We start from the raw sequence: 21,412 nt of genomic DNA, 5'->3' as shown, positions 1-21,412 counted from the left end.
CTTACACAACTTTATTTTGGGTTGTTTTTTTTTTTGGTTAAAAACCCATTTTTTCATAAAAATATTTAAATAGCATCCTTGTAACATTGAAAAAAAATATCAAGCTAAAAAATTCAAAAAAATGGCTTAAAAACACAAGATCAAAAGGGTAAAAAATTTCTTTCTCGATTCTAATCTATTTTTAAGGCAATATTAAGATTCAAAACAACTCAATCGAGCTTCTTTTTTTTTTTTTGTCAAATGAAGCTTATTAACTTCAAAATCAACTTTTTTTATGCCCAAAATTAATAAAACCAACAACTTTCTCTCGTACCAGAATCAAGTGATTTTCTTTCTCATTTCTTAAATATAGAGATTGAAAAATAAGAAAAATATATTTTTAAATTAAAATTAAATTTTTGAAAACTATAGGGATTTTGAAGGTTGAAAAGAGAAAGTAAAACAATAAAAATAAATTTTTGAATCAAAATTTAGATTTTTAATGAAATTTCATTGTGTTTTAGACTTTGCTGTCTGTTTTAATTTGTCCCAAACTTCAAAAAAATTAATAAAGTATATCTTAATTTGGGCATAGATGTACATAATTAAAAAAACTTTGAGAATGAAAAAAAAATGCTACAGTAAAAGTCCTAGGTGTTTTAGCATATGTCACAATATAATTATTCATGGAGATGTAAATATATAACGGTAGCTAAAAATCTAGACGCTATTAATAAAATCACTTGGCTCACAAATAGCATAACATAAAATTATTTAAATTAGATTTTTTATAATAAAAATTACCAATCTTAGAGGCCCATAAGATATCACTTCCCTCACTAAAACCTTTAGAGGAATGCTCATATATTATAAATTAGAATGGTTACTTGAAAGCTTAAGACTTGTGTTTTTTTTTAGTGATGTTTAAGATTTATTTGTTTTTGTGTTTTAAAAATATTTTTAAAAAAGATTAATTTTTTTTTATTTTTTAAATTAATTTTTTTAGTATTTTCAGATTATTTTAATGTGTTGGTGTTAAAAATAATTTTTAAAAAATAAAAAAAATCGTTTTAATATTTTTTTCAAGCTAAAAACACTTTAAAAAAACAATCACTGTCACATTTTCAAACACTTCTTCGACCTTCTAAAAGCTTTTGGTGTCAAAATTGAAATTACCTGTGTTTTTGAGATTTAATTTCTAAAAGAGAAAACACCTGTCATTAGAAGAGGAAGAAAGCAACATCTTTGATTCTTTGCAATGTGAATTATTATTTTTCTGTGGTCAACTCTTTATTTATTTCCTACCCATAATCTTCCAAATTAATGAGAGATACTATATTTTTAGAATAAATATAGAAAGCTAGTAATCAACTATGATTGGACCTTGGATAAAATTCTTGACTTATTAAATAAATAAGAACAAGCATAGATGAGTATATATAAGCAAAACTACAATATGATATTGAATGGTATATTAGTTCATTTGCTATCTTTATTATAATTTAAACAATCACATAATTAATCTCTATATTTCATATTTGTTTGTAAGTTGCCAGTTCTTTTGTTAATTACTCCGTCGAGCACTTATGTGTTGAGCTGATATTAATAGAAAAATCAATTTTTTTGGGATTTTTCATTTAAAATCTCCTCTCCATACATTCAAAATTAAAATATCCACACTATAATTAAAAGATTGCTTCTCATAGCATCATCTAAAAAAACAAAGTTCATGCAAGCAAAAACTAAAGCCAGTCAAGAGATTAGTTTATAAATTTACGCCTCCAATATTTTTAAGAGAACAAGGATTAAAATATAATTTAATAAATTAATTATTAATTAAAAAACTAAAACACTTGGGGATTCACTATGCAAAATACATGGTTAATCCCCTTATATGGCACTGTGAACAAATTGTTTGCAGTGTTTTTTTTTTCGTTTTTTTTAGATTTGACCCTTGCTAGACCAATTATAAGTGAATTTGCTAGGGAGGGTAAGATTGAAAGACAGGACAAAGTAAAAAACATGTAGGGGATAAGTGGCTTTAAAAGGTTTGAGCAAAATATTTATTGTAGTCCTTATACTTTATAAATTATGGAAATTAGATCCTTCCAATATCTAAAATTAAAGGAAAAAAATCAAATTTGATCCCAAACTTCATTCTTGTTTTTTTAGCCCCAGATGTAAGAAAGGTAAGAGAAAGTCACTGGAATCCCACGCAAGAGAGAAGAAATTTTCATTGGCATTGATTTTCAAAACAGATAAAATTGGTGTAAAATTGTTTTGTTTTTTTGTTCATGAGAGGAGCTTACATTAGGGGTTCATTTATCTTGAAACTGACAAGAAAAGCATATCGAATCTTGGTAAAAGTTTTGGTTTTAAGATGGTTTTTTAGGTCATGAATGAGTTTTATCATGTTGCTTATGATGTTTTCGGTAAAAAAAATATATTGAAAATATAGTTTTTTGGTAAAAAAAAACCATCAACACCATTTTATTGCCACCACAATGGTCAGGGATTAGGTAATACAGACAACGCATCATTTGAAGTTTTTTTATAAAAAAATTCAAGGTAAATGATATGTCGTTCACTCCAACTATAAAAATATAAAAAGAGTCTAATAGTGTATAACCCTTTATTTTATTTTTTAAAATATTTTTTAAACTAATGCTTTTTTATATTTTTTTTGCAAAATTATTTTTATTTATATTTATATTAATACCTCTTCTCTCTTTTGTTTTGTTTAGAAAACCTATTTTAAATAATATTTATTTTTTGGTTATTTTGTATGCAATTAATCTTAAAAGAATTTTTTTTTCTGATTTATCTATTTTTTATCTTTTATATATGAACTTTATTTTAAAAATAAAAAATATTTATTCTTGTATAATATTTATAATATGTATAACCTTGCATAATATTTTTTTCTCTATTATTTTATTCAATCAATTGAATGTATGGTTTTATTTCTATTATTATTTGATAGAATAAAAAATTTATTTTAATAAATAAACTTAGCAAATATAATTGGATAAAAATCTCATATTACAATATTAAATATCTTATCTATATTTGTGAGTTTGATTGTTAATTATTATTTAATATCTTTTTATTTATTTATTAATATAATTATTGATTTATTTAATTACAAGAAAATATATATATTTTTTATTTAGATTTCTTTGAAGTATAAAAACATATTGAAAAAATCTATATGTATAATTGTTTTGTTTTTTAAATATTTTACCAGAGAATATATAGTGAATATCTACACAATATAACAAAAAACCAAAACACTTTCCCTCTCTAAAATCTATCGTCCGTAACAATCATTAATGGTGTGCGGTCTGTACGTCCCAAAAGAAAAGCAAACTTCTCTCTGCTTGGCTTCTTTTTTCAATACACAAAACCCCAAAAAATAAATCCAAAAACTCAAAAACAAATCATATTTCAGATCCCAATCTCAAGTTATCAACTTTTCATGACCTGGGTCATAGAGATTTGAACTTGAAATCCATAATTGGGATCCCTTTTTCAAAATTTTCAAGGAAAGTTACTTTCTTTGAAACCAAACAGAGCTTAAATTTGAGATGAGACGGAGACCAGTGGACTTTAGGAGGCCAGTAAGGAGGAGGGTATCAAATGTGGTGGTGTGGTCATTGTGTGGTATAGTTGTGTTGCTGTTTATAGTTATTTTTAACAAAGAGAGTCGTATTGAATCAAGACCCACAAGCTCTGTTAAGGTAAAGATATGTGCTTTACAGGATTTTGCAGTTATTTGTTCAATTGCATGTTTTTTAATGTGTTTAATTGCTGTGAAATGTGGGAATTTTGAAGGGAATCAGTGTTTGGAGTTCTGAGACCTTTTTTTGTGATTTGGGATTTGAAGGGACAATGGGGCTTAATTAGGTTTCGTTGGTACTGTTATGGGGCTTAATGAAGGTTGAGATTTACATTTTTGGGGACAGTAGCAATATTATGACATGATTGTTAGCTTAAATTGCTATTTTTTTTTGTTTATGTTTTTGTGCAGCCGGGTTTGTCTTTTTTGTGTAGATTGGAATTGTTGTCTGATCTGTGACTTTGCTTGAGCTAGATGGAGTTATACTGCACCTGATGAAAGGGTTGCTTAAACAAGTAGACGCGGATAAATTGTTTTGAAATCTTAAGCTCACAAATTGATTTGTTTCATTTAAAGTTTGAAGTTGTATTTTTAAGATATGCAATATTATTCCAATAGCTTAATTGTTATTGTTCCTTTACTAGTTATCTTAGTGGAGGCATTAGCTTGATCCAGCTCGTTAATTTGATTCAGGTTGTTGAATTTTTTTAAATGATCATATTAGGTTTTGATTTGAGGAAGTTATGTTTAAGGCATTGTTTGTATCATACATTGCTTCTATAATGTGCATGTGAAGCGTAAACAAAGTTCACAGGACATTGAAATTCTAAGAATTATGTATAAATACCTCAATGTTCTATGCACTCCATGTATATGTAATGTTGATAAGAGAGGTTATTTCTATGCTGAACAAATTGAATAATATTTTTTGGAGATGAGTTTGATAACTTGTATGAGTTATATGGTTAGGAATTTTGGTACAAGCAAACAGAATTATATTGGTGAAAGATCTATTCTTTTTAGCATTTCTCTATTTAAGTTTCCATGTTCGGCTAATAAAATTCAATTTTTTTTAAGAAAATGAAACTTATAAAGAAAGATGACTAGCTTGCTATATTAGAGAAAATGTGTGTTTTGAGGTCAGATTTATTAGAGCATCAAACATGTTGTGATCTAAAGGATTTGAGTTGTGTTTTTGAGGACCAACAGTATGAAAAGTTCATCATGTTTTAAAATGCGCCTCATGTGCTAGCTTTGTGATGGTGTTATTTAGGAAACAGTTGGTATGCCATGTATTCATATGATATCATAGAATGGCTGACATTTTGGTGACTATAACTTCCTTTTTTTTTTGGTGTGATTGAATGTTCTATAGCAATCGGTGAAATATTGCAAATGTATAACAACTGTATGGACAAGTGTCTCCCTGGTTCCTCACACATTTTCTTCGAATGTAACTTATTCTACAGAACTCAGCAATAACAAAATTTGAAAACTGTGTCAGACATAACCTGCAATGCTGAACTGTAATTAGGAAATGATTAATTTAAATACTAGATGAACTCACCAACCGAGAAATTTTGAAATTAATGGCAGCTGCCCCACTCTATGTTTGTGTGTTTTTTGTGCCACCAAAGTTGTGATCTCCAGCATCACTCAGCAAAGTTTGTCAGGTGTCAATATCCTTTTTTGTTCCTTTACCTTCCTTTTAACGCTTAACTTTTAGAAGTGATGGCATCTTTTTCTGTATTCACTATAAAGGTGATTCCTTCTAAAGTATATGCATTGGATTTACTGCTAGATTTATAAAGTGATCTTAAACTGTTTACATTATGTGTTGGAGCTGCTGTGCATTTATCCTTAATTTTTATGTTGATAATGATGCTATCTTCCTTGTATTCCCTGTTACCACTTTCCTCTCTTTGAATTTAAAACGCTTGATTCTTTTTCTTTCTGCAGGACTGTACCAAGTATGTGAAAAACATTGAAGGTCTAAACATTACGGATGAAATGTTGAGCCCCAACTCAGTCACCAGGCAACTTAGTGACCAAATTTCTCTTGCAAAAGCTTTTGTTGTGATCGCCAAAGAAAGTAACAATATTCAGTTTGCTTGGGAATTAAGTGCCCAAATACGCAATTCCCAGGTCCTCCTTTCAAGTGTTGCAACAAGGCGAGCTCCTTTAACAACCAGAGAATCAGAAACTGCAATCCGTGACATGGCACTTTTGCTCCTCCACGCCCAGCAACTTCATTATGATAGTGCAACTATGATCATGAGACTGAAATCCAAGATCCAAACTCTTGATGAACAAATGGCTGCGGTGAGCGAGAAAAGCTCGAAGTATGGTCAAATAGCTGCTGAAGAAATTCCAAAAGGACTTTACTGCCTTGGTATTCGGTTAACTACTGAATGGTTTGGAAATTCAAATCTACACAGAAGAATGAATGAGAGAATGCACATTGAGACAAAACTTAGAGATAACAGTCTCTATCATTTCTGTGTCTTCTCTGACAATATCCTTGCAACTTCTGTTGTTGTCAATTCAACTACTTTAAATTCCAAGAATCCAGATATGGTTGTGTTTCATCTTGTAACTGATGAAATAAACTATGCCGCCATGAAGGCTTGGTTTTCTATGAACACTTTCCGAGGAGTTACCATTGAGGTGCAGAAGTTTGAAGACTTTAAATGGCTAAATGCTTCGTATGTTCCAGTGCTTAAGCAGCTCCAGGACTCTGAAACTCAAAGCTATTACTTTTCAGGCCATAATAATGATGGCCAAACTCCTATCAAGTTCCGGAACCCAAAATATCTATCCATGCTTAATCACCTCAGATTTTATATTCCTGAAGTTTTTCCTGCACTGGAGAAGGTGGTATTTCTTGATGATGATGTAGTTGTTCAGAAGGATCTATCTGGTCTGTTTTCAATTGATTTGAACAGCAGTGTTAATGGAGCAGTTGAGACATGCATGGAGACATTTCACAGATACCATAAGTACCTGAACTACTCTCACCCTCTTATTAGAGAACATTTTGATCCTGATGCATGTGGTTGGGCGTTTGGAATGAACGTTTTCGATTTGGTTGAGTGGAGAAAGCGAAATGTAACTGAAATCTACCACTACTGGCAAGAAAAGAATGTGGATCGGACACTATGGAAACTTGGGACGCTACCGCCTGGACTTTTGACTTTCTATGGGTTGACAGAACCTTTAGATCCCTCATGGCATGTGTTGGGATTGGGCTATACAAATGTTGATCCTCACTTGATAGAGAAAGGGGCTGTGTTGCACTTCAATGGAAACTCCAAGCCATGGTTGAAAATTGGGATGGAAAAATACAAGTCTCTCTGGGAAAAGTACGTAGACTATAGTCATCCTTTATTACAACAGTGCAATTTTCATTGATTTTGGACATGGAAACTTCATATCATATTTTCCGGGTGCTTAAGAACATCTAAATTTTGTAGATCAAGTATGCTTGCACAATTTTCACAGGACCAACCGTGGCTGTTGGTTGTAAAAGTGCCTGATGTAGTACAGAATGTTAATTTAACATCAATTGATCAATAATTACTGCCTATTGCCCAACAAGTCTCGTTAGTTTATTACTTAGGCTAAGCTGCAAGCTCAAACCAACAGTCATCCGCTGTAGTTTTACTTGTTCTATCCCATTGTTGACACTTCTCGACAATGTGGGGTTTGCTTCTGCTGGAGTTTAGTGAAGCTGTAAAGGCCCTTTGAATCTCTCATTTGTTCTTTCTTGTTTGTACCATGAACTCTTTCTTTTGTGGTTTCCCTATAACACAGGTATGGTTGTTTCTCATTTGCTAACATTTTATTGCTCTCTGATGAAATTCCCCCCCCCCCCCCTTCCTATCCCCCAATTGGCACTAATAAGGTAATTAGCTAGAGAATATTAACCCTCTATCAGTTCAAACTAATACCATGAAAGCTTTAGCTAAGGGGTTTTCTCTTATTCTCTACAAGGGAAGTTCCTGGGCTGGGATGAGAACTGCGCTTGGAATAATTCAGCCTCCTGTTTAACCTTAAAAAGCAAAAGCAATAATAATAATAATAAATCCATCGTCTTGATGTGTTGTCTTAGCAGAGCAATGGTCTTTTACAACATCTGTACCAGGAGCCAAATCCCATAAACACACCACCCATGCATCCAAATTATCAACTGTGGAGCACTTGAGGGCCTAGCTGCTGTGGTCAACCGTGTGACTTGTTCCGCTCCCGTCCCGGGTTCGACCCTCTATGTGCACGCCTGTCACCCCCGCGGTGCCTAACCTGCCCCTGGGCTTGCAGGATGTCCAGTGGGCCGTGGGGAATAGTCGTGGTGCGCGCAAGCTGGCCCGGACACCCCACGTGAATCAAAAAAAAAAAAAAAAAAATTATCAACTGTGGAGCACTTGAGGGCCTAGCTACTGTGGTCAATCGTGTGATTTGTTTCGTCCCCATCCCGGGTTCGACTCTCTATGTGCACGCCTGTCATCCCCGCGGTGCCTAACCTGCCCCTGGGCTTGCAGGATGTCCAGTGGGCCGTGGGGAATAATCGTGGTACGCGCAAGCTGGTCCGGACACCCCACATAAATCAAAAAAAAAAAAAAATTATCAACTGTGGAGTCTTCATAATGACAATAACAACTTTGATTGTTCTAACTTCTAACCAGTCTCCATGCCAAATTTTGTATTGCCCTTTAAAAATGAACACGGGGAGAAAGCAAATAAAATATGGGTTTGGCTATGTTTATGTTGAAACGGTCCTGGTCTAAAGCATGGAGCTTTGGCTTCTCAGTAACTGTTGCCAAATGTCGGGGAAAAAATTTGATTGTTTTTTAAATTATTTTTTTATTTAAAAATATATTAAAATATTTTTTATTTTTTAAAATTTATTTTTAATACTGTGACTTCACTCCATGAAAAAACTCTGATTTTTTTTTAATTTAAAGGAATTTAAATAAAAAAAAACGTGTCCACGCCACGTAGATCATACACACCCTAGTTACTTTTGAGAAAAATGTCAGACACGTGGCGGAAGCCCAGGTTAACCACTTGGAAACACAGATGCCGGCAAGCAAGAAGCAAACATTGAACAACAGCACTGCTTCACCTTTGTCTCCTACCTCCTAAGATCTCTCAGGAAGTCTAACAGAATCATTTTTTTCCCAACATTACCCTGCTTGAGTGAGAAGTCAAGACTGAGTCAAGCAGATCCTGACAGTACTTTCTAGCTGATAAAAATCCAAAGAAAATCCCATTGATCAGCCGGCCTGTCATATCTACATTGCCGCCATTTTCAAAAAATGTTTGTTTTTCCTCTCATCCATTTTGAAGACAAAACAAACATCCCTCAAATCTCTCTATTGTTAGAATCCTCGCCTTCTCTCTTGTTCTCTCTCGCGCACACAAAGAAACAATGAAGAATACCGAAAATGAACCGTTTATGCTCTCATCAGATCAATCTCTCAAGCCAAGAAGACCCAAGTCTCGGGAAGTAAGCTCCAGGTTTCTCTCGCCAACCTCACCTTCACATAACAGTGGAACCCCATCTCCAAACCAAGGTTCCTCCTCATCACCACTTCGCCCTAAACCCTCCTCTGATGGTCGAAAGCATCGGAGCCTTGATGATCCTGGATTCATTCGAGGCCTTTGGCCTTCTTCGTCGCCTTCACAATCATCAAACAACCAAAACAATCAAGGCACTCTAGCAGATCATCTTGGAAATGCAAGATTGAAAGATTTGTTAGACCACAAGAAAGATGAAAAACCCACGAAGAGTAGCAGTGTGTTTTCACTTGGTAGGCAAAGGAGTACTGGTACTGTGTTTGGTAGGGTTGAAAATGATAAAGAGAAAGAGAGCACAAAAGAAAATCATAGACCAATTCTTGGAGGATCTTCGAGATACACAGGGAAATTTCACTTCCCGGGAAAATCTTCTTCTTCTTCATCGTCATCCTCCTCCTCGAATTCATCGTCTAATAACAATCATGTTTATGTTCCTGGAAGATTATCTGTTGATGAAAATGCCCTTTATAAAAATTCGAAAGAAGTTGGTGCATCTCGGAGAAATTCGGATATATTTGAGGATAATCTCGAGTCAGAAATATCAGAGTGCAGTGATAAACATTCAGGAAATGATCTTTTTTCTCGAACTTTAGGAAGAAGTTCTAGGAAATCTGGTGTAGAGGTCTCTTCTAAATATATGAATGATATACCAACAAGGCCACGGAGATGGACAACGGATGCTAATGCTCAAACTGCAGTATCATTAGAGTCTTCTCCAAAAATGAAGAAACTTACAATGAAGAATGTGATTAAGAGAGCTAATTCACTTACGGGGTATGGGAGTGCCACATCCCAGTGGGCATTGTCACCAGGGCGATCAGGGTCACCGCCGATGTCAGTGGAAAGCAAGGAAAAGCTGATGTCCTTTTCAAATTTGAAACCGCCATCAAATCCGTCGAGGACTAAAGGTGTTGAGAAATTGCTGAATATGGGTCTGGACTTGTTTAAGGGTAAGAAATCTCTGTCATCTAGTTCATTGCTCTCAGGATCTGGGAATGTTGAGAACATTCATCAGCTAAGAATGCTTCATAATCGGCTGATGCAATGGCGGTATGCAAATGTTAGAGCTGCTACTGTGAACTTGAACATAAATAAGCAAGTGGAGGTATGCATGATTTAACTTTGCTGATCAAGTTATACTAGTTGAAGGGTTTTATCAATATATTTAACTTTGCTATCACATTGGTATAAAAATGATTTATACCAATGTCAGGGTTCTAGCCTAACAACCATCACAAAGTTCTTCAATTGTAATTGAGCCTGAGAAAATTATCTCTGATGGTTTTCCAGAACAATCTGTTATGGGTGCTGGATAGTCTTTCAAAGCTTCGACTTTCTGTCGCACAAAGGAGATTAAAGCTTCAGAAGGAAAAGCTCAAGATGAAGCTAGACTTTGTACTTCACTCTCAAGTCAGTAACAAATATTTTTGCATCATGAATTAATAATGCCTGTATAGCAATCGCAATTATAATGTAATGTCATGATAGAGCATACATGTTCATACACTCGTTTCGGATAATTTGTGTAGATCAAATTGTTGGAAGCTTGGGGAGACATGGAAAGGCAGCACTTATCTTCAGTTTCAAAGACTAAAGAGTGTTTATATTCTGTTGTTTGCAGAGTTCCCCTCATTGAAGGTGCAGAGGTAATCCCAGAGAAGAAGGGGCAAAAGGAAGCCCCTTTTAACAGATAATGTTAAAACTATTTTGTGGCTAAGCATCAAGTAATTTTACTAACGAATGCTAAATTATAGGTTGATCCACAATCAGCTTCCATCGCACTACGACATGCATCAGATCTCTCAGCGTCCATCAAGTCAGCATTATCTTCATTTTCACCCTCAGTAAGCAGAAACTACTAAACCTATCACACTACGTCGGCGCTTGATGCCTCCTGTTTATGTCATCCGAACTAACCTTGAAATTCTTCCTTATCATGCTGAGCAGACTGTTGCACTTCTCTCACAATTAGCAGAGGTGGTTGCACAAGAGAAACTACTCGTGGAAGAATGCCTAGAACTTCTTCAGACAGTATCTGCACTACAGGTAGAAAGCTGAACGCTATCATTATGATCCCAGTAAATGTGATATCCAAGTTTTGAAAAACTTAATGGTTAACATGCCATTCATCGAGTCTTGACTGGAAGTTCTTGACACTAACTTTTTTGGATCATGTTCACAGATCCAAGAGAAAAGTTTGAAGTGCTATATAATCCAGTTCAATTCGAAGCAGCAACAACCGCAGCAGCAAGAACAACAATCACAGCTACAAGAAACCCCTTCTTAGGCAGAAATACAGGGAATTGAAGGAGAAATTTCAGTAGGTGACTAAAAGGGGAGGCTGTGATTGAATAGGGCATGATAAAATGTAATGTAGATGTGATTGTAAGCCACTTCAACTAGCTTCAAGCAAAAGTAAAACTGTCAACTTACTGTTTCTTCTTACCTTGACATCAAAGGTTGAGCTATTTTTCACCTGCTACTAATTTTTTGTGCTAGTAAGAATCAAAATTGCTACCCTTGATTCAATTATTATGCCTAACGGTTTCCAAACATTGATAAAATGCAGGCAAACTTCAAATTTAGTTTCAACAGAGCGAATATTATCCAATATCATCAAGTTTCACACACTAGAGTGGATCACCAAAATTGATTTATGCAATGAATCTACTTGAAAACTTGAGGTATCCGGATATATTTCAAACCAGAGGCGAATTATTCCTCATGCCACCTTAACCACTTAAATGGTTTTGTCTTTGAGTTTGTCCCTTTTTTATATCCTACACAAAAGCTAGTTTGAAGATCTCCAAACAGTAAAGAAAAAATACCGGGATTTTAGTGTTTTCCCCGACCTGTATGCATAGCTGTGAACCCCGAAGGTGTTGGCATGGGATAATTAAGGATGGGGAGGGTCACCCCTTTAAAAAAAGAGTTAAGGATTGAATCAATGTTGTTTTTATCAAAAATGTTTCTTTTTAGAAAAAAATTAATAAGTTAAGGGTAGGTGATGTAGTCGAGTATTTGAGTGAAGATCATATACAACTAAATGAGTATTTCTATGGATGATCTGTAAGTTATGGACTAGTAGAATATATATAGTGATTTAATTGTATTAGATTAAATCAATGTTTTAAAATTAAGATAACAAGAGATTTGATTGTGGGACCGGACTCAAGCTTTTCTAGATAATTCTACATGTGTTTTTTTAAGAAAAGTTACTCGATCGCTTATAAAATCATCGGATATCCTGAAATTACGTGTAGAAGTTATTTTGGTTAATTTTATTATTTTTCCTAGATATTTTTATATTTATTGTTTATTTTTGGATTATAATTTAATTTTTTTAATATCTTCAGACTTAAAATTGTTTTATAGTAGAGAAAGGTTTTTTATGAACTATTTAAAGGTGTTGTAAACTTTTTAGAAATCAACTATAATATATTTATTTGTTTTAAATAAAATTAAAAATTTATATCTGTAACTCTTTTCTCCCATTAAAATTTATTTGTTTTTCGTATTTTCTCTGATTTTGCTATTTTATTAGCTTTTATGAGCATTAATCGAGTTTTTTACTTGATTAATTGAATTTTTATTTTATTTTTTTCAACTTGATGTCTGAAAACAACAAGCCTTTTCCCTAAAACCAACATACAAGTCGTTCCTGGATAACATATTCTTTCCCCTAAATAGAACGGCCTGGATAACATATTCTTTCCCCTAAATAGAACGGCATGTAGTTTTAGCATCCACTCAACAAGCCTTTTTCGCACAACCAACCGACAAGTCGTTAGATCCCACCAAAACAACATCACACGGCATCGTTTCTTCCACTCTCCCGTCTGTTATAAGCAAAAAAAAAAAAACACAAAGAATTCCAATCCTCCGCTCTCCTTTCCATCTCCACTCTCTCTCGCTCTCTCTCGATCGCTACAACGAAAGAAACGAGAAGAAAACCATGGCTACATTAGCGGCGGCTGCAGCAGCTCGACAAGCCGCTACTCTCTCTCGAATCTCCTCTCCCAAGTCACCAGCTCAAGTCGCCGCTCTCATCCACCGCCGCGGCCTCGCCGGCGCTGCAGGTAAATCCATCCCACAAAACACATATAGATACACACTTACCTAACATATATTTTATTTACTTATAAATGCACGTATATACATTTAACACATACGTATTTATTCGTCTCTACCGAAGATCAGAAGCTGATGATTAGATTAAAAAGTTGCAATCTTTAGCTCAGTTTTTGAGAAATTTGAGCTTAATTAAATCTTGAAATTAGGTTTTAGTTGAAATAGATTTCACTCTTTAATTGAAAATTTCAGATTATTACTCCTATGAATACTTAAAATAAATGATGAATTTTTTCTTGGCGATTCTTTTTTTTTTTGTGTGATAATTGCAGACCACCATGGGCCACCGAGGATTAACTGCTGGCAAGATCCAATGAGCCCATCTAAATGGAAGGAAGAGCATGTCAGTCTTTTACATTTTTATATTATATTCTATATGCTTAATGTTGCAAAGATTTTTTTTTAAAAAAAAATGTTCATTTTATTGTTTTTTGTGAGAGTTGTTTTTTTTTTTTTGGACAAAGGGTGTTGTGCATTTCTGTTTTTTTTGCATTTTGACTGCAAACTAGAGTATTGTCTTTTTGGAGCAGTATTGCAGCCAGCGTTGATTAGTATTTGGGACTGTTTGATAGTCATTTTATCTAGACAAGGAGAAGTTTTTTTTTGCGGGTTCATGCATTTTGAGTTTGAGTTTAACGAGTTTTATTTATAATATTTAACAGTTGTTTGGTGTTTTATGGGAGCTTTCACGTCTGATTCTTTATATATGAGTTTCTGGTCTATGTCCTTGTCCCATTAATGTTGTTATTATTAGTGGTAGATGGATATAATGGAAGGTATGTGTTTAATGCAAATTGTCTTGACTGTTTGTTGGATGTTTGGTTTTACAGTTTGTTATCGTCTCTTTAAGTGGTTGGGGTTTAGCCTTCTATGGGGGATACAAGTTCTTCACAGGAGGCAAAGGGAAGAAGGAAGAGGTACTTTTGGATATAGTTTTAATGCTACAACCTTGTACTTTACTGTTATTTCCAGCCTAGTCATTGGAAAATTCAAAATTTCACATTTTTTTCATTGGATGAAGTGCCTTTGCTCCATTTATCGCACTTTTTAGCATATGCTACCTCTGCCCTGCTTTGTTCATTCACATTTTTAGTCAATGGTTGCCCTTTTTTCTAAATGAAGTACATGTCAACATATAATTTTTAAAAATTTATTTTCAATTATTATGATAATTGCAACCATATTTCAAGGTACATAAGCTTGCACATTTTCCAAGATGGAAATTAAATTTTTAATATGATAGATAATCATAAATAGTTGGAAATCCAATAGTAGTCAAATAAAATGCAACCAATATTGCCAAAGGCGCAAATTGCCTTAAGGTCGTAAGACCAGCTAGTTGGATAAGACAACTTTCTGCAGCAAAGAGAATTGAAATTATATAGAAGAAAAAGGGGCAGGAAAAAAAAATGTAAAGCAGGGGAGGAGAGAGAGGGGGGGGGGGGAGATGAATGAATTGCATAACAGATCATTAAACTATTCAAGTACCTGTTTTTATACTGTTGATGCAGCAATAGGTGGTATATGTGTTCTTTGATCCATGGAAGAATGTGTTTGTCTTTTCAATAACTTTAGAAAATACCTTTGAAGACAACTATTATCTAAAGGGTGATATTATGAAAGCATTGCAAAACAATATAAATCAGAAAAAACCCTAGAAGATTCTAGGCAACGCCTCAAGTGCATAGTGCCTAGCTCTAAGGCACCCAGACAAGCACCTTGGCATCTTTGACAACTTTGAATTTCATGGAGGAAGCAAAGGCTCCTCCACGATCAATTTCTACCTCTCATCTTCTTCTTTCACCATTTCTTCACTTTTCCTTCTCTGAGTCTTTTTATTTGTAGTTCTACATACAGCAAAAGCTTCTTCAATATTGTGCTAAACAATTTGATCATGTGATGTGCAATTATTGAAGGAATTGACTTGTGAAGATTTTTTATATGCTTGGACCTTATACATGGTGATGAAATAAAAATAGGCAAAAATAATATTGAGTATGGCTGCACCTAACACAATCGCCACACCAATTATCTTAAGAGGAAATCTGGCTATCAGGAGAAGGTCGTGTCTAAGTATAGCGTATAACATGGAGTAGTTGCAAGATTAAGTCTTGAGGTTAACTTTTTTGTGTTTGATGAGGCTTATAGATGGAATGCAATTTAGGAGAACATGGTTTCTACAATTATTGGTGAACCTCTCAATTGCTCAAGCCATTTGCGAACTTGATAATTCTTAGCTGTCAAGCATAGAGAGTATTAACTGAAGGTTTATTTTTAGGAAAACCAACAATGTGATCTCATAAAAGAAACTCACAATGAAATGTAACTTGCCAACTTTAGCTAGTAATTCTGAGATTACAGTTTTGTTTTCCCTTTTTCTGACATTTGATTATTGTTTACAGGAAGTGGTAGAAGCAGCACACTGAGGCTTGAAGCGTGTAATCGTCCCATGACTTTTCTGGTAATAATGTGTTTGGCTGTACTTCACGTCTTGGGATCAATTTTCCTTGTTCGCAGATGATTCTGCTGAAAAGTATTGTCATTTGTTTTACTAGAGAATGATGGATTATTAAACTTGGAAGTTAAATTGCTAATTTTGGGAAGTAAATAAGCCCTTTTACTTTGGCATGGCCATTTGGTTGTCACTCTAATGGTTTGATGTTTATCCTTCAATATTCTGATAATCCGATGCTATATTCCCCTAGTCCAAATTCATGTAATGGATTTACTACAAATTACAGTTTTATGTTGTGCCCTTTCTTTCCTTTTCTTTTTACAGCAAACTGAACTGATGTTAAAACTTTGACCTAGCTTTGCCAATAGTAATTGAAGTTGGGACAAATGTGTGAAAAATTTATCATGGTCTGGAGAAATTAATGCTTGGGTTATTTAAGAAAACAAGTTGACAACAATGGAGTAATGTTGCGATGGAAATTGTACAAAACCTGGGTGTGAATCACAACCGTTTAATTGAAACTGTGGTGCGTTTTTTGAACTCAATCTGGAAGAAAAGGTTATGAAAATGGTTAAAATCCCGTTAAATTACCAGTGAAGGGGGCAGAAACATTTTCCCAGTAAAAATTTGATCCAAAATACCATAGGAAGCAGGACATTTTCCAGCAGATATCATTCCCTACCATCTGGGTTCTTAACTTTTTATTTCAAGATTACTCTCATAGGCATTTCTGTGCTGCCAACCACCAGTCTCCTGCAAATTTATATGCCATGTATTTAGTTTTAAACTCCAAGCAAACTTGATAGTAGTCCTAGCAGTCATGCGGATAGATATCTGAGACCTTTACAGCAAGAATACCAAATGCCGTTGTTAATCAGCTAGAACTCGGACTCGTCCGTTTCCTCTCTGTACTCTTCTTTATCTTCTTCAAAATCAGAAACTGAGTCCTTATAAAAATATCCAGCTCCTCCATCTGTCTCCTGTTCTGTATTTGAATCCTCTGTTTGTTCTTGCTTTTCATGCTTTCTGATTAGTTTCACTTGTCCATTACTGTTTTCTTTGTTGTTCATAATGCTGCTGTTTCTGCTTTCTTGCGTGCCACTGGCTTGTTGTCGATCTTCATGTTGTTGGCCTTTATCCAGGCTCTGTTTCCTGTCATTGCTTCCGATGTTACCAGGGTGGGCATCTAGGCTTCCATTTGTCAGCTCTTTGCTGTCATGAGCTATCCGGAGCCTTTTCAATGTCTCATGGTCTTCACTCATCTGGTGATTTGTACCATCTTTCCCCAGTTTGTTTTGCAGATCTTTAGAGTCTTCATGGTTTTGATGCTCGATTGTTTTGCCATCAGAAGAATCCACAGCCTTTCTTATTTCTTCTGTTTTTCCATCATTGGACGCTCTTCCCTCTTCTCTGTCTATCAGTCTTCCTTGATCATCAGTAGGAGACTTCCTACTTCTCATCTTCTCAGCCCCATTGTTTTCATGATTTCTAATCTCCAGCAGCCTATTCCTGGTACCCATTTCCCCTCGCTTTCCTCTTACTCTGCTAGCATGGCGGTATTTCTCCTTCCTCATATTTCTGGAGTTGTCCATCATTTCCAACTTCACACCACCCCTAAAAGTTTCTTGATGACCTTCTGCCTCCTGAACATTTTCGAGTTCCAGCTTCCCATCTCGGGTAACTTTATGCTCTTCACCATCCTTTGATTTCTCGTCAGTATCTGCATCTGCAATTTTTGATACTCTTCCAATCCTGCTCACGTTCGTCTCAGTTGCATTTGAAGCATTATTTTCCTCTCCCGAAACAGTAGTGCCCTTCTCTTGAGAACTTTCACTTTTGTACACCTGATCATTATTAATTCCAATGGCTCTTCCATTTCTGGAGCCTTCAAGCATCTGCAACTGCTCTGCTATGGGCTCTTCTATCCTGTCAGGAATTGCTACCTTGCTTTCACTTGCATTTTCAACTGTGGCAGTATCACCCACCTGTTCTTGATTGATAGATGTAGTTTTGCCTCCGTTACCCTTTGTTGAATTCAAACCATTACTATCGTTTACAGATTCTTGCAACAGAACCTCTTCTTCACTCTTTCCGGCCTCTATCTTATTCTCGCTTACCATATTCAAGGTCACAGTCATGTTTAGAGGTGGGCTCGATGGGTCATCTGTGCTGACTGACCATATCTTAGCTGGGTAGTCAAGACGGTGCTTCAAATCCTCAATTTCAGCTTCCTTTTGTTTCAGACTTTCTCTAAGTACTTCCATTTGAAGAGTTTCTTTCTCTGCACCTTTGTTCGTCTCTCTTAGCATTTTGATCTCACTTTGCTTCTCCTCGAGTGCAGACTCCATAATCTTTTGTTCATCCTTCATAGAACCAATCGTAGACTGCATCTCCAGAAGCCGCCTGTCGAGCTCCATCTTTTGGATTCTTAGAGAGTAAATCTTTGCTTTCATCTCTTCAGTCTTCCTCTTCATCTCTTTGCTGCGTTGTCCTTCCTTCTGAATAAGGAACAAAAGAAAAATGTAACCAGTGTTAGTATTAGAAATTTAGTAAGGATTAAACATCATAATCTAGATTATACACCGCAAAGCGAAGTTCAGTATCTCACTTTCTGAGTGTTTTTACCCATAATCATGGCAGATATAAATGAATATAATTGAGTTACGTCTCGTCCGTCCATGAAAGATGGACTTGGTCCAAATATTTAAAATGGACTTGATCCAAATATTTTAAAAAATTATTAAAAAAAAATAATGGCGAGATAAAGTTTGTACTTTAAAAGAAAATAGTTCTTTTCTTTCATCTTTAATTTTCTGAATTAATTTGATAAAATTTTAAAAAAAACGTTCGTATTATAAAATATTTTTTTGATTTTAGTAATTGAGATATCACTGAAAATAATTAATGTAAAAATAAAAAAAGGAATTCTCACGCCATCAATAAGTTTCTTTTAAATCTATCGTGAGAATTGAAGGGATACTGTTGAGGGAAAAGTCAAGAGATGCCAGAGGTTAAAACTTAGAGAGGAGCTATTGAGCTCTGTATTCATGAGTCATTCTGTCAGGATAGGGAGTCGGAAAAACATGAAAATTGATCATGCATGCACACAGAATCCAGATGATGCCCTAGTTTTCCACATTTTAGTTGTTTATGGGTAGAATTGCTACCTAAGAATATAATAAGGGGATTTAATATCGTATTAGATGTGTCATTTGTGCTTAATCAAACAATAGATTAGTTTGGTCCGATCCAACCCAGGCGGCCAGAAGATTTTAACGTATCAGCATTATTCATCAAACATCTCGATCCATGTGGTCCAGTGAAATGCCATCACATTACAAGAATTTCATCCAACCAAATGACTTTGCTCCATCACGATGAGAATCTGGCCCATGACATAAGCCAATTTCATTAAATTTTTTTGGCAATCTATCAAACCAATGATCACAATGTTTCTTTGGACTTTGGGTTATTATGAGATCATGCACGCATTAGTCCTAACCACACAGGCAATATGCCTCTAGAAAGTTCATTTTTTAAGCAGAAAAATCGTACTGTAGAGGTGAAGTTCTCAACTTTTTGTGACGGATTGTTTTTTGGCTGATGGGTGGGTCAATAGCTTTTGGGATCATGCACTACCTACTAGCTTCTAGGTATGGCGAAATGAAAGCTGCGTTCTACCTAATCCACATGGGGTCAAGTACGTTGAAGAAAGTAAAAACTAGCTGGAGAGCAAAACAGGTCCCAAAAAATGGTGGGTTTTCCATGACTGAATTAGTGAAATTGCTAAAAGAGGTTTACTTTTTCTACTGAATTGAAGTCACGGCCCTTCTTTGCACCAAAAACTGGTGAAAAAATTGAAGCCATGAAAGAATCATAGGTTTCAAGCAGATAGGAAGACACGTCAAATAAAGTAGCATGCATGCATGAAAGAGAGGGAAAGAGAGAGGGACCTGCAAGAGAAGCTGAAGGGAAATGAGCTCTTGGCCCTTCTCTTCGACAAGGAGGTTGAAGATGCGTCTCTCTCTGACCTTGTGTAGCACCATAACGCCAAGCAAAGCAGCCCCAAATGCCAAAAGCAACATCAACCCATATGGCTTCCCTCTATTTCCATTGCCGTTTCCTTTGTGGGAACCCCCCATAGCCATGATCTCTCTAGCTAGCTCTTAATTAAAGGTGAAGTTATAATTAAGACTAGAAGAAGAAATGGGCCTCTCTCTCCTTTTAATTCTCTAGCAAGGTTTGAAGTATTTTATACCTACAAGACCTTGCTTGCCATGGAAAAAGAGTCATGCATGATGCATCTACTCCTCTCCCTCTCACTCCCTCTCCCTCCCTCCCCCTCTCTCTCTCTCTCATACAAAAGAGCGGAGTTAATAAGGTTGGAGAAGCATGGAGGCTGTTTCCAGGCGCTGACTCTGGAGCCCTTTTGTCCTTTTGTGGCTATGTATGTATAAATATTTCAAGTTTCCATGCGGTCCACTGACTTTATCACGAGGCCCATTTTGGCTATACAACTATATATATGAACTTTAATTGGCAACAAATTTTTTTATAGGGAAACACGATTAGAGAATCGACCAATAATATTTTTTACGTGGAGGAGGTTTTATTTTCCACACCTATATCATCACTAAAAGATTTTCAACAATAAAATCCATAGCACATAAACCAAGAATCATCATGATTTAATAGTAGTTTTTTCCTAAACAACAAGCATGGATAGCACTAATGAATCATATAAGCTGAAAAATCTAATCATCTAGGTGGTGATCTAGTGATAAAAATTTAGGATCAAAAAGTTTGTTTTCTCTATAGTCTCATATTCGAGCCATGTGATTGCTCATATAATGGCTACTAGAGGCTTATATGGTCGTTAACTTTAGAACCCGTGAGAGCATGCAAGCTGACCCGGACACCCACATTAAACTAAAAAACAAAAAAAATAAGTTCAATAACCTTTATAAATATCAATTTTCCATAGATGATACAATCTCTACTCTCCTTGAAAAGATTTTAAAGCTTAAGTGTATAAAATACACCTAGTCATTAGTTAAACAAGCTAGAGGACAACTAGGCCTCTAAGTTAAGGAGCAATTTCTAGCCAGACAAGTCTTAACCATGTAATTCTAGATCATAAATGCTAGCAAAGCCCACAAAAGTCATCCAAAACTAGCCCAATGACATGAAAGTCAGGTCAAACCATTGAAAACCAGATCAAGCATGTTAGGCCATACAATTTATATGTCAAATACGCACTCTTTAACCTTCCTTTTATTTTTTCTCTTCATGTATATTGTTTTCTTCTATATGCACATACAGAATTAAGCATGAAAGAGTTTCTTGTTCCTTAAAAAAATTATTTTTTAAAAGTGAATCAAACAATCACTAATCAAGTTTGTCAACCCAACCATAAAAAAACTAATTTATATGTAAAATTTTTTCACGACTTCAAGGATGTTTGGTGGTGTGGTAGCGGTTGTTTTTCAAATAATTTTTTGTGCTAAAATGCATGTCAATGATTTTTTTAAAAATTTATTTTTTATATCAGCACATCAAAACGATCTAAAACGTACATGTTTTTCATCACTAATGATATCCTTAAAAAACAACTCCCTCTCTTAGGCAATCCACACTTAGGTTCATTTTTA

General features: G+C 35.0%; 4 protein-coding genes across 4 annotated transcripts; 3 read left to right on the top strand and 1 right to left on the bottom strand.

Annotated features, from left to right (window-relative positions):
- The first annotated feature begins 3,254 nt into the window (after nucleotides 1–3,254).
- Nucleotides 3,255–7,195, top strand: LOC133668896 (probable galacturonosyltransferase 10). The gene is made up of 2 exons (XM_062088899.1): nucleotides 3,255–3,719; nucleotides 5,558–7,195. Exons 1-2 carry the CDS (start codon nucleotides 3,567–3,569, stop codon nucleotides 7,007–7,009), a joined length of 1,605 nt encoding a protein of 534 aa, XP_061944883.1. The 5' UTR covers nucleotides 3,255–3,566; the 3' UTR covers nucleotides 7,010–7,195.
- Nucleotides 7,196–9,026: 1,831 nt separating this feature from the next.
- LOC133669035 (QWRF motif-containing protein 3) lies at nucleotides 9,027–11,553 on the top strand. Its single transcript, XM_062089046.1, has 6 exons — nucleotides 9,027–10,280; nucleotides 10,466–10,585; nucleotides 10,705–10,821; nucleotides 10,946–10,991; nucleotides 11,028–11,221; nucleotides 11,358–11,553. Exons 1-6 carry the CDS (start codon nucleotides 9,027–9,029, stop codon nucleotides 11,460–11,462), a joined length of 1,836 nt encoding a protein of 611 aa, XP_061945030.1. The 3' UTR covers nucleotides 11,463–11,553.
- Nucleotides 11,554–13,028: 1,475 nt separating this feature from the next.
- On the top strand, nucleotides 13,029–16,050 carry LOC133669749 (uncharacterized). Its single transcript, XM_062090012.1, has 4 exons — nucleotides 13,029–13,254; nucleotides 13,579–13,649; nucleotides 14,137–14,223; nucleotides 15,709–16,050. The coding sequence occupies exons 1-4, from the start codon at nucleotides 13,131–13,133 to the stop codon at nucleotides 15,730–15,732; spliced, it is 306 nt and encodes a 101-aa protein (XP_061945996.1). The 5' UTR covers nucleotides 13,029–13,130; the 3' UTR covers nucleotides 15,733–16,050.
- Nucleotides 16,051–16,320: 270 nt separating this feature from the next.
- LOC133669747 (uncharacterized) lies at nucleotides 16,321–20,171 on the bottom strand. The gene is made up of 2 exons (XM_062090011.1): nucleotides 19,715–20,171; nucleotides 16,321–18,259 (listed from the first exon to the last, which is right to left on the bottom strand). Exons 1-2 carry the CDS (start codon nucleotides 19,907–19,909, stop codon nucleotides 16,640–16,642), a joined length of 1,815 nt encoding a protein of 604 aa, XP_061945995.1. The 5' UTR covers nucleotides 19,910–20,171; the 3' UTR covers nucleotides 16,321–16,639.
- Between the last annotated feature and the right edge of the window lie 1,241 nt (nucleotides 20,172–21,412).

The sequence above is a fragment of the Populus nigra genome, chromosome 12, assembly GCF_951802175.1.
Source record: "Populus nigra chromosome 12, ddPopNigr1.1, whole genome shotgun sequence".
Lineage (NCBI taxonomy): Eukaryota > Viridiplantae > Streptophyta > Magnoliopsida > Malpighiales > Salicaceae > Populus > Populus nigra.
Note: the sequence above shows the minus strand (reverse complement) of the source record. Positions and strands in the feature narration are given on the sequence as shown.